This window comes from Oryctolagus cuniculus, chromosome 9 (genome assembly GCF_964237555.1).
Source record: "Oryctolagus cuniculus chromosome 9, mOryCun1.1, whole genome shotgun sequence".
NCBI lineage: Eukaryota > Metazoa > Chordata > Mammalia > Lagomorpha > Leporidae > Oryctolagus > Oryctolagus cuniculus.
The window spans coordinates 105,534,816-105,560,529 of NC_091440.1; the positions used below are offsets into that span (position 1 = coordinate 105,534,816).

At 39.7% G+C, this 25,714-nt stretch overlaps 1 protein-coding gene across 26 annotated transcripts in view; it reads left to right on the forward strand.

The window, feature by feature from the left end:
• The window catches only part of PARP11 (poly(ADP-ribose) polymerase family member 11), a 57,680-nt gene that overhangs the window by 20,762 nt on the left and 11,204 nt on the right, over positions 1 to 25,714 (forward strand). For 9 of the 26 annotated variants that reach the window (XM_051850229.2, XM_051850220.2, XM_070048430.1 and 6 more), the window contains 3 exons: positions 18,508 to 18,636; positions 19,619 to 19,739; positions 22,017 to 22,092. In XM_051850229.2, coding sequence (XP_051706189.2) covers positions 18,508 to 18,636; positions 19,619 to 19,739; positions 22,017 to 22,092 — 326 coding nt within the window. Of the gene's footprint in view, positions 1 to 4,101; positions 4,221 to 17,055; positions 17,184 to 17,241; positions 17,413 to 17,806; positions 17,869 to 18,507; positions 18,637 to 19,618; positions 19,740 to 22,016; positions 22,093 to 25,714 lie in introns of those variants that run through there. The other 17 variants (XM_051850223.2, XM_017343384.3, XM_070048437.1 and 14 more) reach the window with 11 other exon arrangements.

The following is a 25,714-nucleotide window of genomic DNA, read 5'->3' on the forward strand; positions in this document are numbered from 1 at the left end:
AGCAAATAGCAAAATGATAAACTTGAATATCACCATGTCAATAATTATATCAGATGAAAATGGTCCAGATGCCTCAATTGAAAGAGATTGTCTGGGCTGGCATTGTGACCTGGCTGGTTAAAGCTGCTGCCTGTGATGCCAGCATCCCATATAAGCCTTGCTTATGGCCTGGGAAAAGCTGCAGAGGATGGCCCAAGTTTTTGGGCCCCTGCCACCCACATGGGAGACATGGATGAAGCTCCTGGCTCTTGGTTTTGATCTGGCCCAGTTCTGGCCTTTGTGGCCATGTGGGGAGTAAGCCAGTGGATGAAGATATCTCCTTTCTCTCCCTCTCTCTCTCTCTCTGCCTCTACCTCTCTCTTAACTCTGACTTTCAAATAAGTAAATAAAATCTTTTTTAAAAACGTTGTTTAAAAAGTGATTATCAGATTGGATGAAAAACATAAGTAAATTGTCTACAAGAAACATTTTAATATGAAGATAAATAGAATAAAACTAAATAGATACACAATGCTAATTATATTAAAAGAAAATTTGAGTTGTATGTTGCTATTAAAGTAGATTTCAGAGATAATGGTATCTTGAGGGACAAATATCGTTTCCTGATGATAAAGGGGTCAGTTAATCAGTAATAGTCCTCAGCATTTATATTATAGACTTCAATAATAGAGATTCAGAATAGAGATTCAGAATACATAAAATGAAAATATTAGAATAGCAATAAGAGGTACAGAAATCCCTTATTGAATTTGGAGTTTTCAGTAGTTATTTCTCAATAATTGATGGAATAAGTAGATAGAAATGAGCAGTGATGTAGACGACTTGAACAATACTATCAACCAATTTAACCTAATTGACATTTATAGAAAATACTACCTACCAATAGTTGACACATGTGTTTTTTTCCCCACAGCTATGCAGAGAACATTTAACAAGATAGATGGTATTCTGGGCCATAAAACATGTCACAAGTAATTTAAAAGAATTCAAATCATATGATTTTAAAGATGTGCTTTCTGACCAAAATGGAATTAAACAAATCAATAACAAAAAAAGTATCTGTAAAATCTCCAAGTATTTGTTACGTAAATAATACGTTTAAAAGTAGTGTGTGGGTCAGCTATATAAAAAAGGAAGGGACTGACATTGTGGTGCAGTGGATAGGGCCCACCGCCTGTTAGACTGGCGTCCCATACAAGCCCAGGATCGAGTCCAGGCTGCTCCATTTCTGATTCAGCTCCCTGCTAATGGGCTTGGGAAAGTCGTGGAGAATGTTCCAAGTACTTGGACCCTTGTACCCATATGGGAGACCCAGATGGAGTTCCAGGCTCCTGTCTTAAGGCTGGCCTAGCCCTGGTCATTGTGGCCATTTGGGGAGTGAACCAGAGGATGGGAGACATCTCTCTCTCTCTTGCGCTCTCTCTCTCTCTCTTTCCTCCTCTCTATGTAATTCTGCCTATAAAATAAATACATAAATAAATCTTTAAAAAATACATTTTTTTAAAGGAAAGCAAACTATGAAAGTACAGTGTGGGCTGGCGCTGTGGCTCACTTGGTTAATCCTCTGCCTGCGGCACTGGCATCCCATATGGGCGCCGAGTTCTAGTTGCGGTTGCTCCTCTTCCAGTCCATCTCTCTGCTGTGGCCCGGGAGGGCAGTGGAGGACGGCTCAAGGGCTTGGGTCCCCGCACCCGCATGGGAGACCAGAGGAAGCACCTGCTCCTGGCTTTTGATTGGCGTAGCTGTGGCCGTAGCGCCCATTCTGGGGGGGTGAGCCAACAGAAGGAAGACCTTTCTCTCTGTCTCTCTCACTGTCTATCTGTCAAAAAAAAAAAAAAAAGTACAATGTATTTGTAGGCTGCTGTTAAAACAGCAGAGGGAAATTTCTAGCTAAGTTAATGCCCATATTGAAAAGAAGAAATATCATGAATCAGTGACCACAGCTTCATTTTTAAAGAAATTGGGAAAAGAACAAGCTAAACTCCAAGGAGAGCAAGGAAATAATAAAGGTTAGAGAAGAGATCACTCATACAGGAAGCAGCAGTGAAAATCGGTGAAAGCAAAAGCTGGTTCTTTGAGAACACCAATATCATTGATAAATCTCTCACAAGACAAGAAAAAGACTGAAAACAGAAATTACCAATATTGAGAAGGAGAGTGCTAACAGGATAATTAACATTAAAAGGAGAATTAGGGAGTTTTATGAATGCTTTATGTAAATCAGTATGACAGCTTGGATAAAATGAACATATTCCTTGAGAAACACAAACTACCAAAACTCACTCAACAAGAAATAGATAGCATGAGTAACCCAGTGTCTTTCATTTTTTTTTAAAAAAGATTTATTTATTTATTTGAAAGAGTTACATAGAGAGAGAGGCAGAGAGAGAGAGAGAAAGAGAGAGAGAGGTCTTCCATCCACAGGTTCACTCCCCAGTTGGCCGCAACTGCTGGAGCTGTGCTGATTCGAAGCCAGGAGCCAGGAGTTTCTTCTAGGTCTCCCACGTGGGTGCAGGGGCCCAAGGACTTGGGCCATCTTCCACTGCTTTCCCAGGCCATAGCAGATATGGATTGGAAGTGGAGCAGCTGGGTCTTGAACTGAAGCCCATATGGGATGCCGGTGCTTCAGGCCAGGGCATTAACCTGCTGCGCCAGAGAGCCAGCCCTGCCCAGTGTCTTTTAAAGAATTTAAGATCATAGTAGAAATAAAGTACTTTTTTTTTTTTTCACAGGCAGAGTTAGAGAGACAGAGGGAAAGGTCTTCCTTCCATTGGGTCACCCCCCCCCCCCCCAATGGCCACTGTGGCCGGCGCTGCGCCGATCTGAAGCCAGGAGCCAAGTGCTTTCTCCTGGTCTCCCATGGGGTGCAGGGCCCAAGCACTTGGGCCATCCTCCACTGGCTTCCCGGGCCACAGCAGAGAGCTGGACTGGAAGAGGAGCAACCAGGACAGAATCCGGCGCCCTGACCCGGACTAGAACCTGGGGTGCCTGTGCCGCAGGCGGAGGATTAGCTTAGTGAGCCACGGTACCAGCCAGAAATAAAGTACTTTCAAAAGTTCGGGCCCACATGACTTCACTGGTAAATTGTACTAAATATTTAAGGAAGAGATATTCTAATTTTATACAGAATTCCAGAAAATTGAGGGAGAGGTCATTTTGAACTCATCCTGTGAACTGTAATTATCCTGATATTAAAGCCAATGAAGAAAACTGCAGATCAACATGTTGCAAGGAACATAGTTGCAGAGCTAAGATTGTAGCAAATCAAATCTAGCAAAGGTATTCATGAACAAAGGGTATTTATTCAAGAATGCAATGTTGGTTTAATATTTGCATAGCAATCATTGTAATTCAAATAAACGACTAAAGTGGAAGAAACTGGACAAAATTCATTATCTATTCCTGATTAAAATTCTCAGTAACTTTAGAACTTTCTAAATCTGATAAGGGGTGTATGAAAGGGGATTAACTCAGCAGCAGGCCAGGGCTGCTCAAATTCTGCACATTCCCAAGAAAAACTTATTTCTGTGATGGTCCTACGCCCATTTCCAGGAAAATAAGCTCTTGAAATGTTTTGTCTAATAAGAATGTATTTGTATACCTGAGGTCTTTAGTCATGTTAAGCTAGTTTGTCCAGATAGTTTTTATGAGCAGTATGATTTATGTTAATCACTTGCTTTCCGTCTTGGTGCTTCAGTAACAGTTCAGTCACACAGGTAATATTTGCTCATGTGGCTGATTCCCAGTGGAAGCCCTGACCACCTAGGCTCGGGTGAGCTTCCTCGGGTAGCAGCACTTTGCACCTGTTGGTCACACGTATTTACTTGGGAGAATTGTGTCCAGTGTGTTTGCACTGGGAATGGAAACTTGGAAGCTTGTACGTGGGTTCCTCTGGAATTCACCCATCTGCTTTTTTCCTTTTCTCATTTTATTCTGTGTCCTGTACTGTAGTAATATAGTAATGAGTACAATAACTTCTGAGGCCTATGAATTCTGGCAAACCCTGAGGGTTGTAGAGACTCTTGACATTACGAACATCTTCAAAACTTAGCTAACATCAACTTAATGGTGAAAGACTGAATAGTTTCTCTTCGAAACCAGGAATGAGGCAGTGATGCCCTTTCTTTAATCAGACTTGTATTGGAGTTTCGAAAAGGCAAGGAAAAGAAATAACAGCAAGCAACATTCTACAAGAAAGCAAGCAAGCTATCTTTATTCAGGTAATATGATACATACATGGAAAATGTGATGGAGTCTGCAAAAAGCTCCTAGAAGTAATAAATGAGTTTAGTGAGATTGTTGGATATAGGACCCACGTACAAAAATCAGTGTTATCTCCTTAAACGGACAGCATATAATAAAGTTGATGTGAAATGCAATTCCATTTATAGTAGCTTCAAAAATATGAAATCATGCATAAAAGACATGCAGGATCTGCACACTGAAAATTATGAAACATTGTTGAAAAAAGTTAATAAAGACTTAAATCAAGAGTTATAACTCATGGCTGGCGCTGCGGCTCAATAGGCTAATCCTCCGCCTGCGGCACCAGCACACCGGCTTCTAGTCCCAGTCGGGGCACCGGATTATGTCCCGGTTGCCCCTCTTCCAGGCCAGCTCTCTGCTGTGGCCCGGGAAGGCAGTGGAGGATGGCCCAGGTGCTTGGGCCCTGCACCCCATGGGAGACCAGGAGAAGCACCTGGCTCCTGGCTTTGTATCAGCGCAGTGCGCTGGCCATTGGAGGGTGAACCAATGGCAAAAGAAAGACCTTTCTCTCTGTGTCTCTCTCTCACTGTCCACTCTGCCTGTCAAAAAAAAAAAAAAAAAAAGAGTTATGACTCATTCATGGATCGTAATACTCATTATTAAGATACAAAGTCTCTCCAGATAGATTTAATATAATACTAATCAAAATTTGGAGGACCTCGAATTGTCAAAGCAATTCTTAAAAAGATTGACAGAGTTGAAGAGCTAACACCAACTGATTTAAAAACTTAATACAGGGGCTGGCGGTGTAGCACAGCAGGTTAAAGCCCTGGCCTGAAGCACCGGAATCCCATATGGGCACTGGTTCGAGACTCAGCTGCTCCACTTCCGATCCAGCTCTCTGCTATGGCCTGGGGAAGATGGCCCAAGTCCTTGGGCCACTGCACCCTCATGGGAGACCCAGAAGAAGCTCCTGGCTCCTGGCTTCAGATTAGTGCAGCTCTGGTCATTGCGGTCAATTGGGAGTGAACCATTGGATGGAAGACCTCTTTCTCTCTCTGCCTCTCCTCTCTCTGTGTAACTCTGACTTTCAAATAAATCTTTTAAAAAAAATACTTAATACAAAACTAAGAGTAATCAAAACAATGTAATATTAACCCTAAGATGGAGAAATTGATGATTGGAACAGAGAGTAGAAAGACAGATTTGCAAATATGTAGATAACTACTTTCTCTATAAAGGTAAGATTCAATGAAAAAAGTTGTTTGCACATATAATATGAATATGCAAGAAAACTGCACAGTTTGCACATTAAAATTAAAAGTGGACCATAGACCTAAATGCAGAGCCTAAAGCTTGCAGATTTCCAGGAGAAAACAAAAATCTTGTGGCACTGGTTAGGCCAAGGTTTCTTACCTCCATGGAAGAAACAATAAATTGGACATCATCAAAATTTAAAACTTCCACTGTGCATAACACATTGTTTGGAGAATGAAAAGATAAGTCAGAGATTGGAGAAAATACTGGTAAAGCATGTATCATCTTTTTTTTTTTTTTAAGGATTTAATTATTTATTTGAAAGGCACACAGAAGACAGGCAGAGAGAGAGAGAGAGAGAGAGTGAGAGGGGAGAGAGAGAGGTCTCCAGGAGCCAAGAGCTTCTTCTGGGTCTCCCACGCAGGTGCAGGGGCCCAAGGACTTGGGCCATCTTCCACTGCCTTCCCAGGCCACAGCAGAGAGCTGGGTCAGAAGAGGAGCAGCCGGGGCCTGAACTGGCGCCTATGTGGAATGCCGGCACTGCAGTAGCGACTTTACCTGCCACGCCACAGCGCTGACCCCACATGTATCACCTTTAAAAAAAAAAAAGATATATTTATTTGAAAGAGTTGGGGGCGTGGAGAGATCGATCGATCTTCCTTTCTACTGATTCATTCCCCAGGTGGCTGTGACATCAGGGCTAGCCAGGGGGAGGCCAGGAGTGTCATCTGGGTCTACCATGTAGATGGCAGGGGCCCAAACACTTGGGCTATCTTCCCTGCTTTTCCCAGGCTGTTAACAGGCAGCTGGATGGAAAGTGGAGCAGCCGGGCCACCAGCAGACAGCGGCTTTACCTGCTAGGTCACGGTGCTGGCCCCAAAGCATATATCCTCTACCCAGAGTGTATTAAGAACTGTCAAGTCTTGAGAAAGAAGATAACTTGATTTTTTTTGGAAAATGACGTAAAGATATGGACACTGCATCAAAGAAGGCAGCTGATAGAAAATGAGTACAGGAAAAGGTGCTAAGCGTCATTGATCATTAGAGAAATGTAAATTAAAACTTTAAGGTGATACCACTCCACATCTATCTAATTGAAACTGTTGGCCATACCAAGTCTTAGGGGTGATATGGAGCAACTAGAACTCCTACAAATAGCTGTTGGGGAGGTAAAAGGACACATCTACTTTTTAGTTTCTAAAGAATATAAACACAGCCTTCATATGGTCAGCTTTTGAACTTGTAAGTACTTACTCAAGTAAAAGAAAAGATATGTCTATACAAAGACTTGTTATTAGGGGTTTTCAAAAAGTTTGTGAAAATGTGTATTATCTTTTAATTATATTTTTCTGTGAACCTTTGGCTGTGCATTGGCAGGTAAACATTATAGCACCTTTATTTGTAATGGTAAAAACTGGAAGCAGCCCAGGTATCCATAAATATGTGAGTAGACAAACTAAATATAATATAAAATATAATATATATCATATAAAATATATAGTAAATATATAAATATATGTTCTCTTACTGGACTACTGCTCAGGAATAACATGGAGTTGATGCTTGATATGCATGGTAGCATAGAGGAATCTCAGATAATCATACTGAGTTAAAGAAACCAGAGAGAAATGGGTACATACAGTATATGTATGTGTATAGATCTCTAGGCAATGGACACTAGTCTGTAGTGATAGGAAGAAGATTACTGGTTGCCTAAAGGGGAGAGGCATGAAGAAACTTGTGAGGATGATGGATATGTTCATCATCTTGATGATGATGATGGTTCACAGGTGTATCCATGTTATCCAAACTCACCAAGTTGTATATAGTCAGATATACCTTAATCAAGTTGTTCCAAAACATGCCTGTTGTTTTCTGCTATAAAGTCTAGAAACTAAGACTTCATAATACTCTTCGTGATATTGGGGGCAAAGTGAAAGATGCTGTGGTCTCAGAGCCACGTTTCTGGCAGAACAGGAGTTGGTTAGAGAACTTGACTTGGCCTAGTGTTGTTCCGGAGACCTTGTAACGCCTTTCAAGTGATCTGTTCATACTTTTGTAGGACTTTTCTTTTCATCCATTTTCTCTGTTCAGGCAACTAACCTTTTCTAGAATTTCTTTGTTGTTTCCTTCAGAATCTTTGCCTTTGAAGTGTGTATTCAGAATGCCATACACTTTCACTTTGCTGTAGGAGTCAAATTCTTGGTTTATTGGTTTTCCGAAGATTTAGCTTTATTGATATGTAGTTCACATGCTATGCAATTCATCCACTCAAAGTATATGCTTTAATATTTTAAAATGTATTCTCAGGGGATTTGGGCCATAATCCTGAAAGAAACAATCCCAAACACAATAATCCTGAAGGTTGAACCTTAAAAGATCAAAAATCCTTAAATTTTAAAATCTTGAAAGATTAAAATCTCAAAAATATGATTCTTGAAGAAATGAAAAAAAATATTTAAAAGATATTTTAGTTTTAAAAAAGATTTGTTTAAAAGAGTGAAAGAAAGGGGGAGAGGCAGCGAGAGCTCTTCCATTTTCTAGTTCATTCCGCAAATGGCTGTAACTATTAGGGCTGACTCAGGCTGAATCCAGGAGCCTGGAACTCCCTCTGGGTCTCCCATGTGGGTGTTAGGGGCCATGTACTTGGGCTGTCATCTGTTGTTTTCCCAGCACAGTTAACAACAGGGAGCTGGATCAGAAACAGAGCAACTAGGACGGATATAGGATGCTGGCATCACAAGCAATGGCTGAGTCTGCTGTGAACAATGCAGGCCCCAAAACGGACTTTTGGGAAACAGGAAAACAAGATGACATTTTCTTTTCTTTTCTTTTCTTTTCTTTTTTTTTCTTTTTAAGATTTATTTATTTATTTGAAAGGCAGAGTTACAGAGAGACAGAGAAAGAGAGACAGAGGTCTTCCATCCACTGGTTCACTCCCCAACTGGTCGCAACAGCCGGAGCTGTGCCAATCCAAAGCCAGGAGCCAGGAGCTTCTTTCAGGTCTCCCACACGGGTGCAGGGGCCCAAGGACTTGGGCCATCTTCTGCTTTCCCAGGCCACAGCAGAGAGCTGCATTGGAAGTGGAGCAGCTTGAACTCAAACTGGTGCCCATATGGGATGCCGGCATTGCAGGCGGCAGCTTTATCTGTTATGCCACAGTGTGGGCCCCAAGACATGACAGCGTTTCCAAGGCCACTTTACCCAATAAAATAGGCAACAATAGCATAGGTATTTTTGTAAGCATAAACATTCAGATACACTAATGATAGTGGCACAATTTACTTTCACATATACTGATGTACAGATGTACAAAAAGGGCATCTTTTCTTTTATTGAAGAAATTTCAATGTTTATATATAATACCTGTAATTCTTACAAGTAAAGGCTGTGTTGTGATAATGCATTTTCCGCTGAGTCAAATTCACAATAATATATAAAATGAATTAGAACTCAAAAGTTTTTATACAATTTGTACCCTCAGTATTGAAAATAAAGATGAAATACTTAGATAGCATAGAAAATTGTAAAAAACTAATGTTGACAATTTAACACAGTTGGGGAAAATATTTTTAAAAGAAAACCAGCCCTTCTCCCACCGCCCCCCCTCCCACTCCCAATCTGAAAAGAACATTCAGAGACATGAGAAAGTGTATCATGGGGATAGATTATGAGCAGTTGTGTGGAGATAGTTCATGGCCAGCTTTCATGACCACTAGTTGTATTTTGAAGTTCTGTATTGTAATGAATAGCTGCTTTAGGGCATAATTTTCCTTAGAGAATATATTTACAACTAATTTTTTTCCTTGGCACTGCTCTTTTTGTAATTCGTCTGACAGTATACTGACAAGAGCATTTTCTCATCTTCTGTGCCATGTTCCCATGTTGTTTTGGTTATGTGGAAATTCAATATGAATGCACTGATATTCAGACCACAGATTTTGCAGAAGCAGTACTAGTGATCAAACAGCAATGCTGTTGTGTGTCTTACTCCATTGTGCACAATTAGTTTTGAACCAGTCAGTCATTTCACTGGCCTCTTTAAGCAGCTGTAACTTAAATTCGTTAAAAGCTGCTGGAGTTTGATCAGTTAGGAAGAATGCCTGTGCAGGGAAGTGATATATTTTTACACTGTTTTAACAATTTTGTTGCTGTGTCAATCACCTGGAGAATCCCTCCCCAGAAGTCAGCTTTTTCTCCTTCTTGGGTGGCCCCCTTTTGTCTGCTCTGGGAATTGCAGGTTTGGAGATTTTGGCTTTCAGAATTTTAATCTCTTAGGATTGTGATTTTGGGGATTTTAGACTTCAGAGATTTTGATCTTTTGGGATCCTATCATTCAGGGTTTTATGGTGTTTGGGATTGTGTTTTTCCAGATTGTGACTGGCATCGATTCTCATGGTGGTGCAACCTTTATAGTTAAATTTACGATATTTTTACCACCTCCCCAAACTCCTGGTCTATTAATTGTCACAACCCTTTCTCCTTGTGAGCCCTAAGAGATCACTAGTGTGTACTTTCTATCTTTTTAGATTTGCCCAGTCTGAGCATTTCTGTGGAATTATACAGTTTGTGATATTTTGCATCCTACATCTTTAATTTAACAAAATATTTTCAAGATTCACCCAGGTAGCATTTTACCAGTACCTCATTCCTTTTTAGGTCTGAGGAATAAGGGTATTTGTTGCATAACAATATTTTGGTCAGATGGACCACATATGTGACAGTGGTTTCTTTTTTTTTTTTTTTAAGATTTATTTATTTATTTGAAAGAGTTATACACAGAGAGGAGAGGCAGAGAGAGAGAGAAAGAGATATATAGAGAGAGGTTTTCCATCCAATGGTTCACTCCCCAGTTGGCTGCAACAGCTGGAGCTGCGCCAATCCGAAGCCAGGAGCCAGGAGCTTTCTCCAGGTCTTCAACGTGGGTGCAGGGGCCCAAGGACTTGGGCCATCTTCCACTGCTTTCCCAGGCCATAGCAGAGAGCTTGATCGGAAGTAGAGCAGCTGGATCTCGAACCAGTGCCTGTGTGGGATGCTGGTGCTTCAGGCCAGGGCGTTAACCCACTGCACCACAGTGCTGGCCCTGTAACAGTGGTTTCTTAAGATTTTAATGGAGCTGAAGAATCTCTGCCTCCTAGTGATGTCATAGCTGTCACAGCATCATAGTGCAGCGCATCGCTCAGGAGTCTGTGGTGGTGCCAGTCATACAGAAGGACAGCACATCCAGTATTTCCTTGCTTATGCTAACTGGCTGTTGCTGGCTAACATATTTACTATGCTTTTTGTTATTATTTAGAGTGTACTCCTGCTTATAAAAATAAAGGTGACTGTAAAACAGTGTCCTGTATGATGCCTGCAGCAACCTCAAACATCTTGGGATTACCACATTTCTCGATTGCATCATTTTCTCTTGTGCTTGATTTAACCTCGTATTGTTTTCATCATGGCCCTAGGAGTTATAGGCTACACCATATACACAAGGAGGTCTTTACCATGTTCACAGTCTACACTGTCTTTTAATTTCATTTTCCTTTTTAAAGTTTATTTAAAGGGAACAAATTTCATGTATTTCTTATATACAGTTTTAAGAACATAATGATGCTTCCCATCACACCCTACCCTCCCTCTCTCCCTTGCTCCTACCCTCTCTTCTCCTTCCTTTCTTGTTTTCTTTCAATTTTTACAATGATATACTTTAGTTTACTTTATAATCACAAGCTTAATCCATTACATAAACAATTCAACAAGTAGTAAGTAGAAAAAACACTATTCCTCAAGAGAATAGACAAAGGCTATAAACAATAATCAGATCTCAGTTTCACTTATACACATTACTTCTTTTCTGTACTGAATATATTAGTTACCACAAGTCAGAGAAAACATAGGATATTTTTCTTTTTGGGACTGGCTTATTTCGCTAGGCATAATGGTCATTTTCCATTAACTTTGTGAAATTCCCTCAAAAAGTCTGGAAAAATATGTATTGTGATTAAGCTGTGCACGGATTTCAGAAATTTTTGCACTGCAGTAAACTTATTTTTAAGCTCCATTTTTTTCATGAACTTTGGTGTATCATTGGCTGTAGCATCTAGGTTTGTGTAAGTATGCTCTGTGATGGTCACAGTGAGGAAGTCACCCAAGGATGTGTTTCTCAGAACATACTCGGTTGTTAACTGATACACAGGTTGTTCTACTTTTGGGCGGTTATGCACATTGTTTCTTTGAACATTTGCACACAGGTTTTCATGTAGGTGTATGTTTTTGCCTGTTGCATATAAATGTAGGGGTGGGGGATTACTGGGCCACATAGGAATATAATGTTTAAAAAACTTTGAGGCATTGTCAGACTTTTCTAAGGCAGCCTTATGATTTTATGTGCCCACTAGTAGATAGCCTATAATAATGTGAAGGTTCTGGTTTCTCCACATCCTCAACAACACTGTTACTGGTTTTAACTTTAGCCATCCAGTGAGTGGAAAGTAGTATTTCTTTGTGGTATTGAGTTGCATTTCCCAGGTTACTAATGGTGTGGAGCATCTTCTCATTGTTTATTGGCCATTGTGTCTCTTTTTTTGAGAAATGTCTATTCCTATCCTTTGCCCATTTTTAAATTGAGTTATTTGCCTGTTTTTGAGTGTTGAAGGTTCCTTATATATTCTTTATAAAAGTGTGCCATTATGTTCTGTAATAGAATATTTGTAAATAGTCTCCCTTTGTGTAGTTTCTTTTTTACTTTCTTAAGGGTGTCATTTGTAACACAGAATTTTTAATTTTGATGTCGTTGCTTTGGATGCTGTTTAATATGTTCTTCAAAGGGTCACGTGTTGGATACTTGGTTCTCGAGTGTAAATATTAAGAGCTGGTGGAAACTTTAAGGGGTGCCACTTCATGCAATGGGATTAGTTCATTGGGGGACACTTCTCTTGGAAGGAATTAATTAATAGGAGCCCAGTTAGCTCTCATAAGAGTGAGTTTTTTTAATATAAAAAGAGCAAGGTTGGCCCCTTTTCACTCTCCTGCCTCCTGTCTCACCCTGTGACCTCTTCTGCACATACTCCTTCCCATATGATGCTGTCTGCATGAGGCCCTTACCAGAGACAAGGAGATGCCTCCAGAACTGTTAACTCAGACACCTCTTCTCTTCAGATTACCCAGACTCTGGTGGTTTCTTAGTAGCAGCAGAAACCAGATTAATGCCGTAGTCTAATTTATCCATGGTTTTATTTTGTTGCTTATGCTTTTGGTATCGGATCTAGGAAACCACGGCCTAACTCAAAGACACAATGACTTATTTCTGTTTTTCTCCTAAGAATTCTATTGTGTCTAGGGATCCACTGCCTAACCCAAGGTCACAAAGATTCCATGGTTTGTGTTTTTCTTTCCCCCCTGAGAGTTCTGTACTTTTGGCTCTTAAGTTTAGGACTTTTACCTATTTTGAGTGATGTGTGTGTGTGTGTGTGTGTGTGTATGACGTTTAGCATGTGGATTTCCAGATGTCCCAGTCTCTCCCATCGAAATACCTTGGCATCTTTGTTGAAATCAGTTTACCATAGATAGAAGGGTTTATTTTTAGATTTTTTGTTCTCTTGCATTGATCTATTTGTCTGTCTTTATACTGGTACCACACTGTCTTGTTCACTGTAGCTTAGTGGTGAGTTTTCAAATCAGGAAGTGTGGATCCCCCAGTTTTGTTCTTTTTCAAGATCACTTGGTTATGCGTTCTTTGCATTTTCTTTTCTTTTCTTTTCTTTTTTTTTTTTTTTTTTTTTTTTTTTTTTTTTTTGACAGGCAGAGTTAGACAGTGAGAGAGAGAGAGACAGAGAGAAAGGTCTTCCTTCCATTGGTTCACCCCCTCAAATGGCTGCTATGGCCGGCGCAGCGCGCTGATCCTAAGCCAGGAGCCAGGTGCTTCCTCCTGGTCTCCCATGCGGGTGCAGGGCCCAAGCACTTGGGCCATCCTCCACTGCCTTCCCGGGCCACAGCAGAGAAGTGGACTGGAAGAGGAGCAACCAGGACAGAACCAGCGCCCCGACCGGGACTAGAACCTGGAGTGCTGGCGCCACAGGCGGAGGATTAGCCTAGTGAGCCGTGGCACCGGCCTTTGCATTTTCATATGAATTTTAGGATCACCTGATGAATTATTGCGACAAGACCAGCAGGGATTTCAATAGGGATTGCATTAAATCTAGATTTGGGAGGTATTGTTATCTTAATACTAAGTCTTCTGAGCCATGAACATGGAATTTAAAAATTGTATTTAGATTTTCTTTCAATAGTGTAATGATGTTTTCAGTGCCCATGTCTTACACATCTTTTATTAAATTTATACCTAAATATTCTATATTTTTGGTGTTATTCATAAAGAGATTGTTTTAATTTCATCTTAAAAGTTTCTTTTTAAATTTATTTGAAAGCTAGAGAGACAGACAGATCTTTAATCCACTGGTATACTCTTCAGATGTCCATAACAGCCTGATGGGGCCAGGCTGAAGCCAGGAGCTGGAGCTCAGTCTGTGTTTCCTGTGTAGGTGACAGGGATCCAAGTATGTGGGCCATTCCCGCTGCCTCCCTGGGAGTGCATAGCAGGAAGCTGAAATTGGAAGCAGAGCTGGAATCAAACCCAGGCACTCTAAGATGTGCTGGTCCCAAATTGTGTTTTCACTGCTGTGCCAAACATCTGCATCTAATTTTATCTTTTGAATGTTCCTTGTTAATGTTTGGAAATACAGAAATTTTTATATTGATTTTTATATCCTGAAACTTCGTGAACTTGTTTGTTCTAATAGTGGTTCCTAAGAATTTTATGCACAAAGATATGTCACTGTATATATAGCTTTACCCCTTTCTAATCTAGTTGCATTTTATTTTTCTTAAATAATTACCATGATTAGAACTTCCAGTACTAATTTAAATAGAAGTGGTAAATGCAGGTATCCTTGTCTTGTTTCTAATCTTAGAGGGAAAATATTCCATCTTCGAATTTTAATTATGATGTTAGCTGTGGGATTTTTGTAATTCCTCTTTTTCAAGTTGAGAAAGTTCTCCCTCTATTCCTAATTGATAACTTTTTTTTAAATCATGAAAAGGTATTGGGTTTTTGTCAAATTTGTTTTCTGTATGTGTTAAGATGATCTTTTTGCTGTTGTCTTTTGTTCTAACATGTATATGTCTTTGTTTGAGCTGCTATAACAGAGTGCTATAGACTAGGTTGCTTATAAACAAGAGAGTTTTTTTCTCACAGTTCTAGAGGTTGGAAGTCCAAGACGCAGGTGCTGGCAGCTTTGGTAAATGGGGAGAACCTGCTTGTTGGGTTATAAACAGCTGTGTTGCTGGGTCTTCACATGGCAGAAGGGAGAAGGGAGCTGTTGGGGTCTCTTAGAAGGGCCCTAATCCCATTCGTGAGGGCTCTGTATTTGTGACATAATCACCTTCCCAAGTCTTACCCTTATAAACTATCACATTGAGAATTAGAATTTCAACATAGGAATTTTGGGGACATACAAACATTCTGCCTCTGTCCCACACCATTCATGTTATTCTTGCATGCAAAATGCATTTGTCCCATCTCAGTCATCCCCAAAGTTTTTCCTTCCTTCCTTCCTTCCTTCCTTCCTTCCTTCCTTCCTTCCTTCCTTCCTTCCTTCCTTCCCTCCCTCCCTCCCTCCCTCCCTCCCTCCCTCCCCTTCCTTTGGTTCACCCCCCAAATGGCCGCTATGGCCATGTGCTGCACAGATCTGAAGCCAGGAGCCAGGTGCCTCCTCCTGGTCTCCCATGCAGGTGCAGGGCCCAAGCACTTGGGCCATCCTCTACTGCCTTCCCGGGCCACAACAGAGAGCTGGCCTGGAAGAGGGGCAACTGGGACAGAATCCGGCGCCCTGACCGGGACTAGAACCTGGAGTGCTGGCGCCACAGGCAGAGGATTAGCCTAGTGAGCCATGGCACCGGCCATCCCCAAAGTTTTAACTCATTCCAGCATCAACTCTAAAGTTCCAGCGTTTAATCTGAATATCACCCAAATCAGATATGGAAGAGACTCAAGGTTGGTTTTTTTTTTTTTTTTTTTTTTTTTTTTTTCATCGTGAGACAAATTCCTCTCTGGCTGTGAAACCGAACAATTACATAGTTCTGAAATACAGTGGTGAAGTAAGCATAGGAAAGACTCCTACCGCAAAAGGGAGAGAAAGAAGAGAGGAATGACAGGTCCCAGGCAAGCTCCATGAGATCTTAAGGTTGGAGATTACTATAATCTGTTGGGATGGATGCTCTGCCTTTCAGACCCACTGGGGCAAATGTCCTGAATTCTGGACCTGTTGTGGTTGACCTGTGTCATCCCCAGGGCTTTCGGTGGTCCTGCTTTCATAGTTTCAGGATATGCCATTCTGCTTTTTGAAAGCAAGGTGAAAAACCCTTCTCTTTTTGCCCCTCATTTAAACCAAGGAGGCAACCTTGTTGATCTCCACATTGCTTTCAGTGTCCTTCTTCCCATGTCTTGAAGAATAGCATGTATTTGCAGTTGAATGTAGCTCTGTGGTCCCATCCTGTAAAATCCAAGTTCAACAGCCTTGTCCATTCCTTCCTGTCTCCTTCCTCTTCTGTTCAGACTGGCAGGTCTCCTGCTGTGGTGTAAGTTCATGGTTCATACCCATATTAATCCAGTGGTCACTTGGTCACACCCTTAGTGCTGTCTGCAGAATAGGTTTTCTCATTCTTTTCAATATGAGTCTTGAAAGACAGTGCATCTGTGAAGCAAAGGAATGAAGTTAAGCTTGGCAACAGAGAGAAGGAACAGCTCTTCATCTGTGAAAACATGGCAGTGGAGCTTGGTAAACTGGGGAAGAACCGATGCTCAGGAGGCCTTGGGCTTTCTTTAATCTGTTTACTAACTCTGATGCTCGACAAAAAATTGGTATTATTCTGTGCTTTGATCTTTTCCTGACTTTAAGTGGAAGATAGTGACTTCTTTCACCCGCCTGTTGGGTTGTGGAGGAAAAGGTTGTGTAAACAAAGAATTTTAGAAAATTTGAAGTGCTTCAGGTGTGTTCAACGTCATGCTCCCTGTCTGTAGTGCTGGCCTCTCTAAAATAGGATGAAAATAAGAGGGGTCTCCCCTAGGTCCCACCCACAGCTGCTTACGAAGAATTCCTGAAGGACTTCCTTAGAACACTTTTGCTTGTCATCTGGCTTAAAGTAAGGTCTTGAGGACAGTGCGAAGTAGCAGAGCACACATGTTGTGCATATGCTCTATAAAGGATTCTTTTCTTATTTCCATTCCTTTTTTTAGTGGAAAAATAACGCATAAGCTAAATATTTATCTTAACTGTTTGCTTCAAATTCATCTTTCTAAAATTTTCTGGTTATTTTCAGAAGAAAAAACTGAATTCCGGTCACTCTTACTTTCTGTGTGTCTCTTTCTGTCTCAGTGAAGTAATATGACCAATGATGGAAACAAGAATCAGAGCTTGTGAATGTTTAACTGGGCACTTGATCTGAAATGTTAAATCGTCTTTATTATCTAGTTACATATGTAAAGTAAATAGGGAATCCTGAACCTGAAGTTCTTGATCCTAGGGTGTTCTGTTTTTCATTTCTTAGCAGCCAATCAACTTTAAAACATGAAGAAATAAAAACCAGAAAATAATAATAAATATTCCTTGGAGAGAGTTTCCAAACATGAATAAAATTTAAAAAGATAACAAGGCCCATTCATTGAGCTCAGTCAGGTACTGTACTTGATACTTTCCTACATTATTTCATTGTTGTTCTAATAACATCCAGATGAGGAGGCAACCTTTAATTTTCCATTTTGTAGGGAGGGACCCATGGCCTAGACAAGGTCTAAAAGGTATATGGTAAATTGATAGCATTGGCCAACCTTGGAGAGAAGGCAGGTGAGAGGTCTCAGAGATGGAAGTGATGATCAGAAAGGTCTTCAGCTTTATCATGAATGTTGTGAGTTTTTACAAGGACAATGTTCTCATCTATTAGTTGTGCAGATTTAAATGAATAATTTTAGTGCACTGAAAGAATAAGGATAGGAAGGCGCATTCCATATAAAGTTTAATCTTCCTTGACTAGCCTCTTTGTTCAGTTTCTAGTGACTTCTTCATCAAAATATCCACCTATGAGTATTTAAAAACTTTTCAAAGGTATTGTGTATGTGACTTAATTGGTATAGTTAAAATTATAATCAATACTTGATAATGAAGTATAAGGCAGTATTGGTCAAGTGCACAGACCCTGGAACCAGACTGGTTTTGAATCTTGGCTCCCCATTGTATGACCTTTCTGCTTCCAGTTTCCTCATTTATGAATTTGGAATAATAATAGTGCCTGTCTTATATAGGTGGTTGTGAGGCCTAAATGAATGATTGTCTGCAGAGTATTGAGAACCGCACTTAGCACCAAGTAAGAGCCATGTGAGGACTAGCTGGTATTATTTTAAAACTTAGCAAGCATTCTGGCAAATGGTTGTACATGCAGCCAGACTTTTTTTATTTATGTGTCTGTAAACATATATGTGTATATACACACATACACATATACATTCATATGGGTAAATATAGATTTATTTTCATCAAAATTGGATCAAACTATTTCTATTTTTATAACTTTGTACTCAAGATCATATTTTTTACATATAGCCTCTTCCCATGCCATTAAATGAAATAATGACTTTAGAACAAAAATCATTTGCATTTGATCTTAACTGTTAGTGAACATATGATAAAATAGAAATTCCTTGGGATATACTGAAAACCTGGTGTGCATGTAGATGTGGATATCATGTACTTAAAGTATTTCAGTGGGCACTGATATGTTTTACCTAATGTGATTATTATTTGCCTGATTTGTTAAAGTAGTGATACTTGGCATTTTAAAATGTTTTTCTTCAGAGCCAATAGAATTTAGAATGCTGTTTTTAGAGTGTCAGTGTGAGAAAGACGCTTGGAATATGGTTGTTTATAAAGAAGTAAAGTGATGTTTAGAAAGTACCGTAATTATTAATGAGATTATTTCGTCCACCACCCCTCTCTGACTTTTCAGGAGATGTTTCACAAAGCAGAAGAATTCTTTCCCAAAACAATGGACAGTGAAATGGATGACATGGACACATCAGATACACAGTGGGGCTGGTTTTACTTGGCAGAGTGTGGGAAGTGGCACATGTTTCAGGTATCTTCTTCCCTTGAATTTAGCAGGAGGGGTTTAGGTTCACTTAGTATCATCTTGCTGAATTATATGAAGGGACTTCAAAGTTTGTGAAAAATACAATTTAAATTGTTTGGGGTATATACATTTTGAAATCCACATGTAGTTTTTTCATATTAGCATTTTCCCGTAAACTTTTTGAGAACCCCTTGTACAGTGCATAAGAAGAGTGCAGAACTTGGAAGAAATCAAACCTTAAGGAAGTCAAGTAGCATAACTAAGAGAAAAGTTAGAAATTTGTCTAGTCCTTTTCCTTTTCTTTTCCCCAGTTTTCAGAGTAAGTTTATTTAGATAAACAGCATGGTCACTGTGTGTCCAGAGGGTAAATGTGACTGAGAGTTGCTTGGTGTCAGTATGTCTGAGCAACTCCAAGTTTGATTTGGTGGACAAAGAGAGCAGGAAGGTCAAGTTCATAGTCAACACCTTCTACACTCTAGGTATTATGTTAGGTTTCATATGTAGACTTTCTCCTTCATCCTCACAGCAACTCTGAAGCAGGTGTTAACACTGTCTTACCCATCAAAGAAAGTGAGGCTCAGGGAAGTTAACATCATTTGTCCAGGGTCACTCAGATGGTTAAGCTCAGATTTGAACCCATATGCAAAAACCTGCAGTCTTTTTTTTTTTTTTTTTTTTTTGAGCCTCACCGAGCTATTTAAAAGAAAATTTAATTTAATTTGAGCCACTCAGAAAGCATGGTTTTTAGAATATTTTGTAAAAAGTATAATAATTTGAACAAAGGGACTATAACTGGTTGTTTCTTCACTGGAAATCCATAAATGATTTTCAGTATGCTGATCCTCCCTAAATGCTAGGGACTAGAAAAGGTGATCAGTAAGTTTCCCTCCTCCGTCCATTCCCTGTTTCTGTGACCACAATACCACCTCTGTGGCCAGGTCATTAATGTGAACAGCTGGTAAATAAAACTTTCTGGTTTGTCTTAAAGCCGGATACCAACATTCAGTGTTCAGTTAGCAGTGAAGATATCGAAAAAAGCTTCAAAACAAATCCTTGTGGCTCCATTTCTTTTACTACTTCCAAATTCAGCTACAAGATAGACTTTGCAGGTATGTTTTTTTCCCTAATAGTTGTGTGTTTTTAGTATATTGGTATGGTAAAATCTACTAAAAAAGCTCTGAAGTTCAAGATTAGATGATATATTTGAAAACAGTGAAGTAAATCCTTTTTGTTCACAAAAATCCCTTTAGAAAAACCCAGGAGTTAAAATCTTCTTGACCAACATTGCCTTTTGTTAAGGCATGTGTATATACTTCATTGTATTGATGTATGTGGAGACTGTCATATATTTTGAGTTCATGTAATGCTTGTCTTCTAGGGACTGCAAACACTTATAGCTGTTGTTTTATTCATCATCACATTAGTCTTCTGAAATAGGTAGGAACCTTTTAATTTTAAAGATCGAACTGAGATGTTAAGTGAGAAACTCATAAATGCCTCACAATAGGTCAAGACCAGGTTTAGCTGAATGACCCTCCTCTTGGTGTGTTTGCCTTAAAACTGTTTCTTCAATGGAAAAGGCTTCTGCCATTTTCTACTTTCATTGGCTCTTTCACAGATTAGCCAGCTTGTCTGCCCATTGGCCCCACTTTGGATTTTATTCATGATAAATGGGCATGTTTTTGGTATTCCATGAAAAAGCTTATTGGATTCAGCCTCTTAGGTTTCACTGTTGAGTGCTCAGAGGCAGACAAGACCTGGATGGTGGAAGATTGCTGATGAGTGTGTACTTTGATTGCTATACAGCTTCGTTGTCTCTCTACCTATTCTTGCTCAGTTTCCATGAGTGCCTTTATGGCAGTGTTAATAATGTTTTGTGGTTGGGCAAGTTGGTAAAACCTTAAGATATTTCTGTGGATGAACCAAGGTAAAGGAGATTTGCCCAGTAAGGGATTGATACAACCAAATATCTCACGTGTGCCATCCCACCAAAGTTGTTGTTCCTGCTTTTTGTTGTTGCTGCTGTTAAGAGTTAAAGCTATTGGATTCTTACTCTTGAATAACTATGACTTTTTTCTTTTTTAACAACATTAGGCAAATATGCTGCCATTCAGGGAGTGCCGGCACTGGTCTCTCTGCTGTTACCTAGGTGGAAGGTGTTAGGTAGACGTTTTAGTCTCTTGTGCAAATGCTGTTTCGGAAGCAGTACTGAAGCAGAATAATACGTGTTGGACTTCAGGCTTCATGTAGATGATGAAGTTTGTCAAAGCAGCTGATAGGTCGTTCCACAAGCCACACGTTTCTGAAAGAAACTGCACTTTGTGGAAATTTCCAGTCAGAAAATACAGTTTATTAGAATATGTCATTATCAAAGAATAGAAGTCATATATATTAGTAATCCAAATTTCCCAACCCTGTGTGTAATGAAGCAGATTAAAAGGTGTAAATATTAGCATTTCACATATGCTGTTTGCAAATTTATTTGCCTCAGCCATTTGGCCTCTAGCCAACACAGGTTCTCACTATAAAAATGGTTAAAAAGCAAATTTAAAAGAAGGTGGTTGAAGAAGGTGACACCACAGGTCTTGCCTGTAGTAGCCCCTTTGTGTTCAGAGTCTTAGAGAATACAGAAAGAGCAGAACACACTTCATACCAGCATTTGCCTGGATGAGTGAACCCCTTTATTTTGGAATGGAATGATGGTAAATAAATGAGATAAACTGGCCAGAATCTTACATTAAGACTTACTACTTAACTTTGTGGGAATGAAGAAATGGAAGAACCAGACCTAGTCAGTACTGATACGGCTAAGGCATGTATGAAAGCAAAAGTGATACTTGTGGTTAATCTTACACCTAGAATCTTGTATATAAGTAGGTGTTGGGTCTAGCCAGCTTGTCTGTTGGGTTCAAGCATACAGTTTAAAGAGAAGGCAAGAAATGTTCAGATATTTGAAAGTCTGTGAGTTCTGCGAGTTTTCTAAGAATGATGTGTTTTTTATTTTTTCAAAAAGTTTAGAGAAATCAAAATATGTTTTTCTGCGTAATAAACCAACTAGAGGACTTAGTACTGTCATTTCTATCTAGAATCCTGAACTTCCCTAGGTTTAGAACTCTCCTGTTCTGCTTTCAGTTTAACCTGACTGATGCAGAAGTGAATATTCCCTGCATGCTGGATAGTATGTGGAATTAGCATGTTCCTATGTGACCTTGGATCGAGCAGTGAAGCTGTGCCCCCTGGAGAGCACCTCTGTGACATGATACATAGATGGATGGTACAGAATCCTTAGAGTCAGTTACTCTCAAAGCTCCGTGTGTCCTGCTCACCTCATGGTGTGGCTGCTAACATTCCTGTGGCTTATCTGATATCTTTGTCCTTGTGTACAGAAATGAAGCAAATGAATCTCACCACTGGAAAACAGCGCTTAATAAAAAGAGCTCCCTTTTCTATCAGTGCTTTCAGGTATTGTAAAGAGAATAGGGGTGGGCATTCAGTGATCTTAACCTTGGTCTTGTAAATATTGAATCTCTCATTTGTTGATGAAATAGCAACATTATTATTTCCTGTCAATATTTCCTTTCCTGATACTCTTTTTCTTTCTCCTTGTATGTTTATATTTTTTAATTCTTCAGAACGGTTTGCATGGTAATTACCTAATGGTCTCTGCCATAAATCCTTAAAATAACCCACTGAGGTAAGTTTGAATTGTTCACTTGAAAAGACTTTCATAGAATCATCCAATTATCTGGACCATAAATCCCAGGTAATGGCCCACTTTTCTACACCTCCCTTGATCCCCATAGAGCAACCACTGCACATGCTTTTGAATCTGTAGTAACTAAAGGAGACCTAAAGAAGATGGTAGCACTGTGAGACAAGAGTATAGTTTTGTCTTCCCTGGATCTGAGTTATAAAGTTTCCTGTTTGCTCTCTCTGGAAGCTTAGACTGAGAAAAGGAAATATAAATGCCAGAAGAAAACTAATATTTGCTATTCATGTGAATGGAATTGAAGGAAAAAATCTTAGCAATAATTCCTATATTCTGCAATGATTCCTCAGGCAAATATTGAAATTCCTTCTGCTCAAAGAATTTAAAAGGAAACTGGCAAAAAAAAAAAAAAAAAAAAAAAAAAAACCAAAAAACAAAGGTAACATGTGAATTGTAGGGAATGCCCATTTGTTCATTCCAAGAAGATATTTTGAAAGGATTAAAGAAAAAAATATTTTTAAGTATCTATCATTTTGTTTCTCAGAACTTGGCTTATATTTTAGCATCATTATTTTAAAATTATCCAAATAATTACATAGTGAATGCTCTAGGACTTCAGTGGAACACAAAGGATATTCTTTTCTTACTAGCTACATCATAGCCACATTCTTCAGTGCAAGGAGTATAGTAAAAAAATTACTTACCTTCAAAAGGATATGTAATCTGGGAGAAAAATAAGACATAATAATGGAAAATGGTATTGTAATTGTGTGTTGTTATATCTGATATGCCTTTGGTATGGGGAAGAGGCACAGGATGGGGTGAAGCACTTTTTTCTGTCCTAGACTAAATGTACAAGCATAGAAGGAACACAGGAAAGGGAATAATTAAACAGAGTAGAGGGCAATACACAGATAATAACCAAAAAGGAAGAATAGTTAGGGTAAACAGAGAGGTGGAGGTCGGTAGATGCTGACAGAGAAATCTTTATTGCTGTACCAGATTGAGCCTTTGTTACATGCAAGGCAAAGATACCTACTGCCTCTTGGCAAGGAGTTAATTAAAGATATGGGTTACATAAGAAGTTTTTTTCCATAGCCAAAAGATACTTTATGCAAAGTGAGAAAATGTTGAGAATATGTTTGTATTCATTATTACAGTTGAAGTGCTAATCACTGTAGTACAGGAAGTACTTGTAGGACTCTAGGGCAGAGAATTTGAATAGTTCATACTCATAATTAAGAAATGCAAATTAACACCAGACTGTTTCTTACTATTAGGTTAACAGAAACTCGAGTTTGATAACGTGCCTTTATGGAGAGGTTGTTGGAAATTAGACATTCTCTGTACTCCCAGTGAGGATGTCAGTTGTCTAACCTTCAAGGACAGCATTTGGGAAGTATCTGTCAGAATGGTGATACATAGGTGCTTTGATCCAGAAATTTCATTTTAAAGATGTTATTCTACAGGTGAACTAATGGAGACCTGTAAAATGACAAATGGGCAAGCTTTTTTTTCAGCATTCTTTACACAGTAACAAGTAGTTGAATACAAGCTAAATCTCATCCATAGTGGTCTGGCTAAATTATGGTATATCTATACAATGGAATTCTAAGTGCTTATGAAATAGGATGCATTCTTTCATTCAGCTTTTATTTATTAAGTGTTTACCAGGCTCTGTTGTAGGCTCTGGAAATGAGGATACTTTCTATGTACCTGTTACAGTGCTCCCCCAAATCTGGTTAGAGGAATAGCCAAAGAACCCCCAAAATTGGGTCCATTTGCCTGGCACTTAGCAAGCCAATTATTGACACAAGTGTGGGGGAAGAAAGTAGGAGGGTCTTTCTGCAGTTCTCAGAGCAAGGAGTTGAGCAGCTGTGGCTTAATTCCCTGACTCCTTGAGGGAACAAGAGCGGTGGATCTTACAGATTCAAATGGAGGTTGAGCAACACATGTTCAGTTAGAGTGTGGGCCTCTGGTTGATCCCTGGTTCTTGGGACCTTCCTTGGATTGGTCAGCAATAGATGGCTTGTGTGTTCTTCTGAAAATACTGTGATGCAGAGTAGGCTTTGGCCCTTCTTGGGTAGATTGGTTATTGCTTTATTTGATTAGGGCTTAAAGTTCCTGTACAACTCAAAGTAGGGTCTAGCAGTAGTATTATATTAGTTACTGAACAGACAATTAAATTCTGAGTTTTGCAGTCTGGAGTCCTTGAAAGGCTGACCCTTGTACACTTAATTTAATGAGCTAATTTTTTTTTAAAGATTTATTTATTTTACTTGAAAGTCACAGTTACACATAGAGAGAGAGAGAGAGAGAGAGAGAGAGAGGTCTTCCATCTGCTGGTTCACTCCCCAGATGGCCACAATGGCCAGAGCTGCACCAGTCCAAAGCCAGAAGCTTCTTCTGGGTCTCCCATGTGGGTGCAGGGGCCCAAGGACTTGGGCCATCTTCTGCCTTCTCAGGCCATAGCAGAGAGCTGGATTGGAAGTGGAGCAGCTGGGTCTGGAACAAGCTCCCATGTGGGATGCCGGCACCACAGTTGGTGGTTTTACCCGCTACACCACAGCACTGGCCACTGAGCTAATCTTTAGTAAGGAGTTGACTTGAAATCACCACAGAGGAGTTGCAATCTAAGGGAGAGAGACTGGGGCCTGATAAAATCTGCATCAGAGACCTTAGGGATGGGGCTCCTTTTTATACTATAGGGAACGTTCTCATAGAATATACTAAGTAAAATAAAACCAGGCACAGAATATGTATACATGATGATACCATTTGTGTGGGCAGAAAACTTCACCTAAAGAAGTTCTGAAAGATTACCCAAGAGACTAAAAGCAGTGAGTACTGTAGTCTAGGTAAGAAGTAAGAGTTGGACAGGCCAAGCATTGGAACAGAAGGGAGAGTCGGCACATCTCTTTATTCACATTCATTTTAGTCATATGTTGATTTCTTCAAAAACTAAGATGAGTTTAGAAAAAGTAAACTAAAGCTAGGTTTCAGATTTCTTCATTTCTTCCAGGAAGCCTGAGATGGCAGGGGCCGGGGAGACCTGTGTCAGGATCAGCCTTTCACTATTCCGTCTCCCAGTGTCGGTGTCTTCTTCTGTGGCCACATCCAGTGGCTTGAACATGTTTCATGGTTTTTCAGATTCGCTAACTGCATTAAGTGAATTAACTGTAGACAGCATATCTAGAAGAATAGTAGACAATAAACAGAAAAAGATTTAATTTTGAATTAGATCTTGGAGGATATCAAATGTATGGCTGAGGAGTCTTGATTTTATTAAATATGCAATATAAGTAAAAATATAAGTAAGTATAAATAAGACTTTCGGCTTCTCTCTTTTAATAGGAAGTTTGGTTGTCTTCTTAG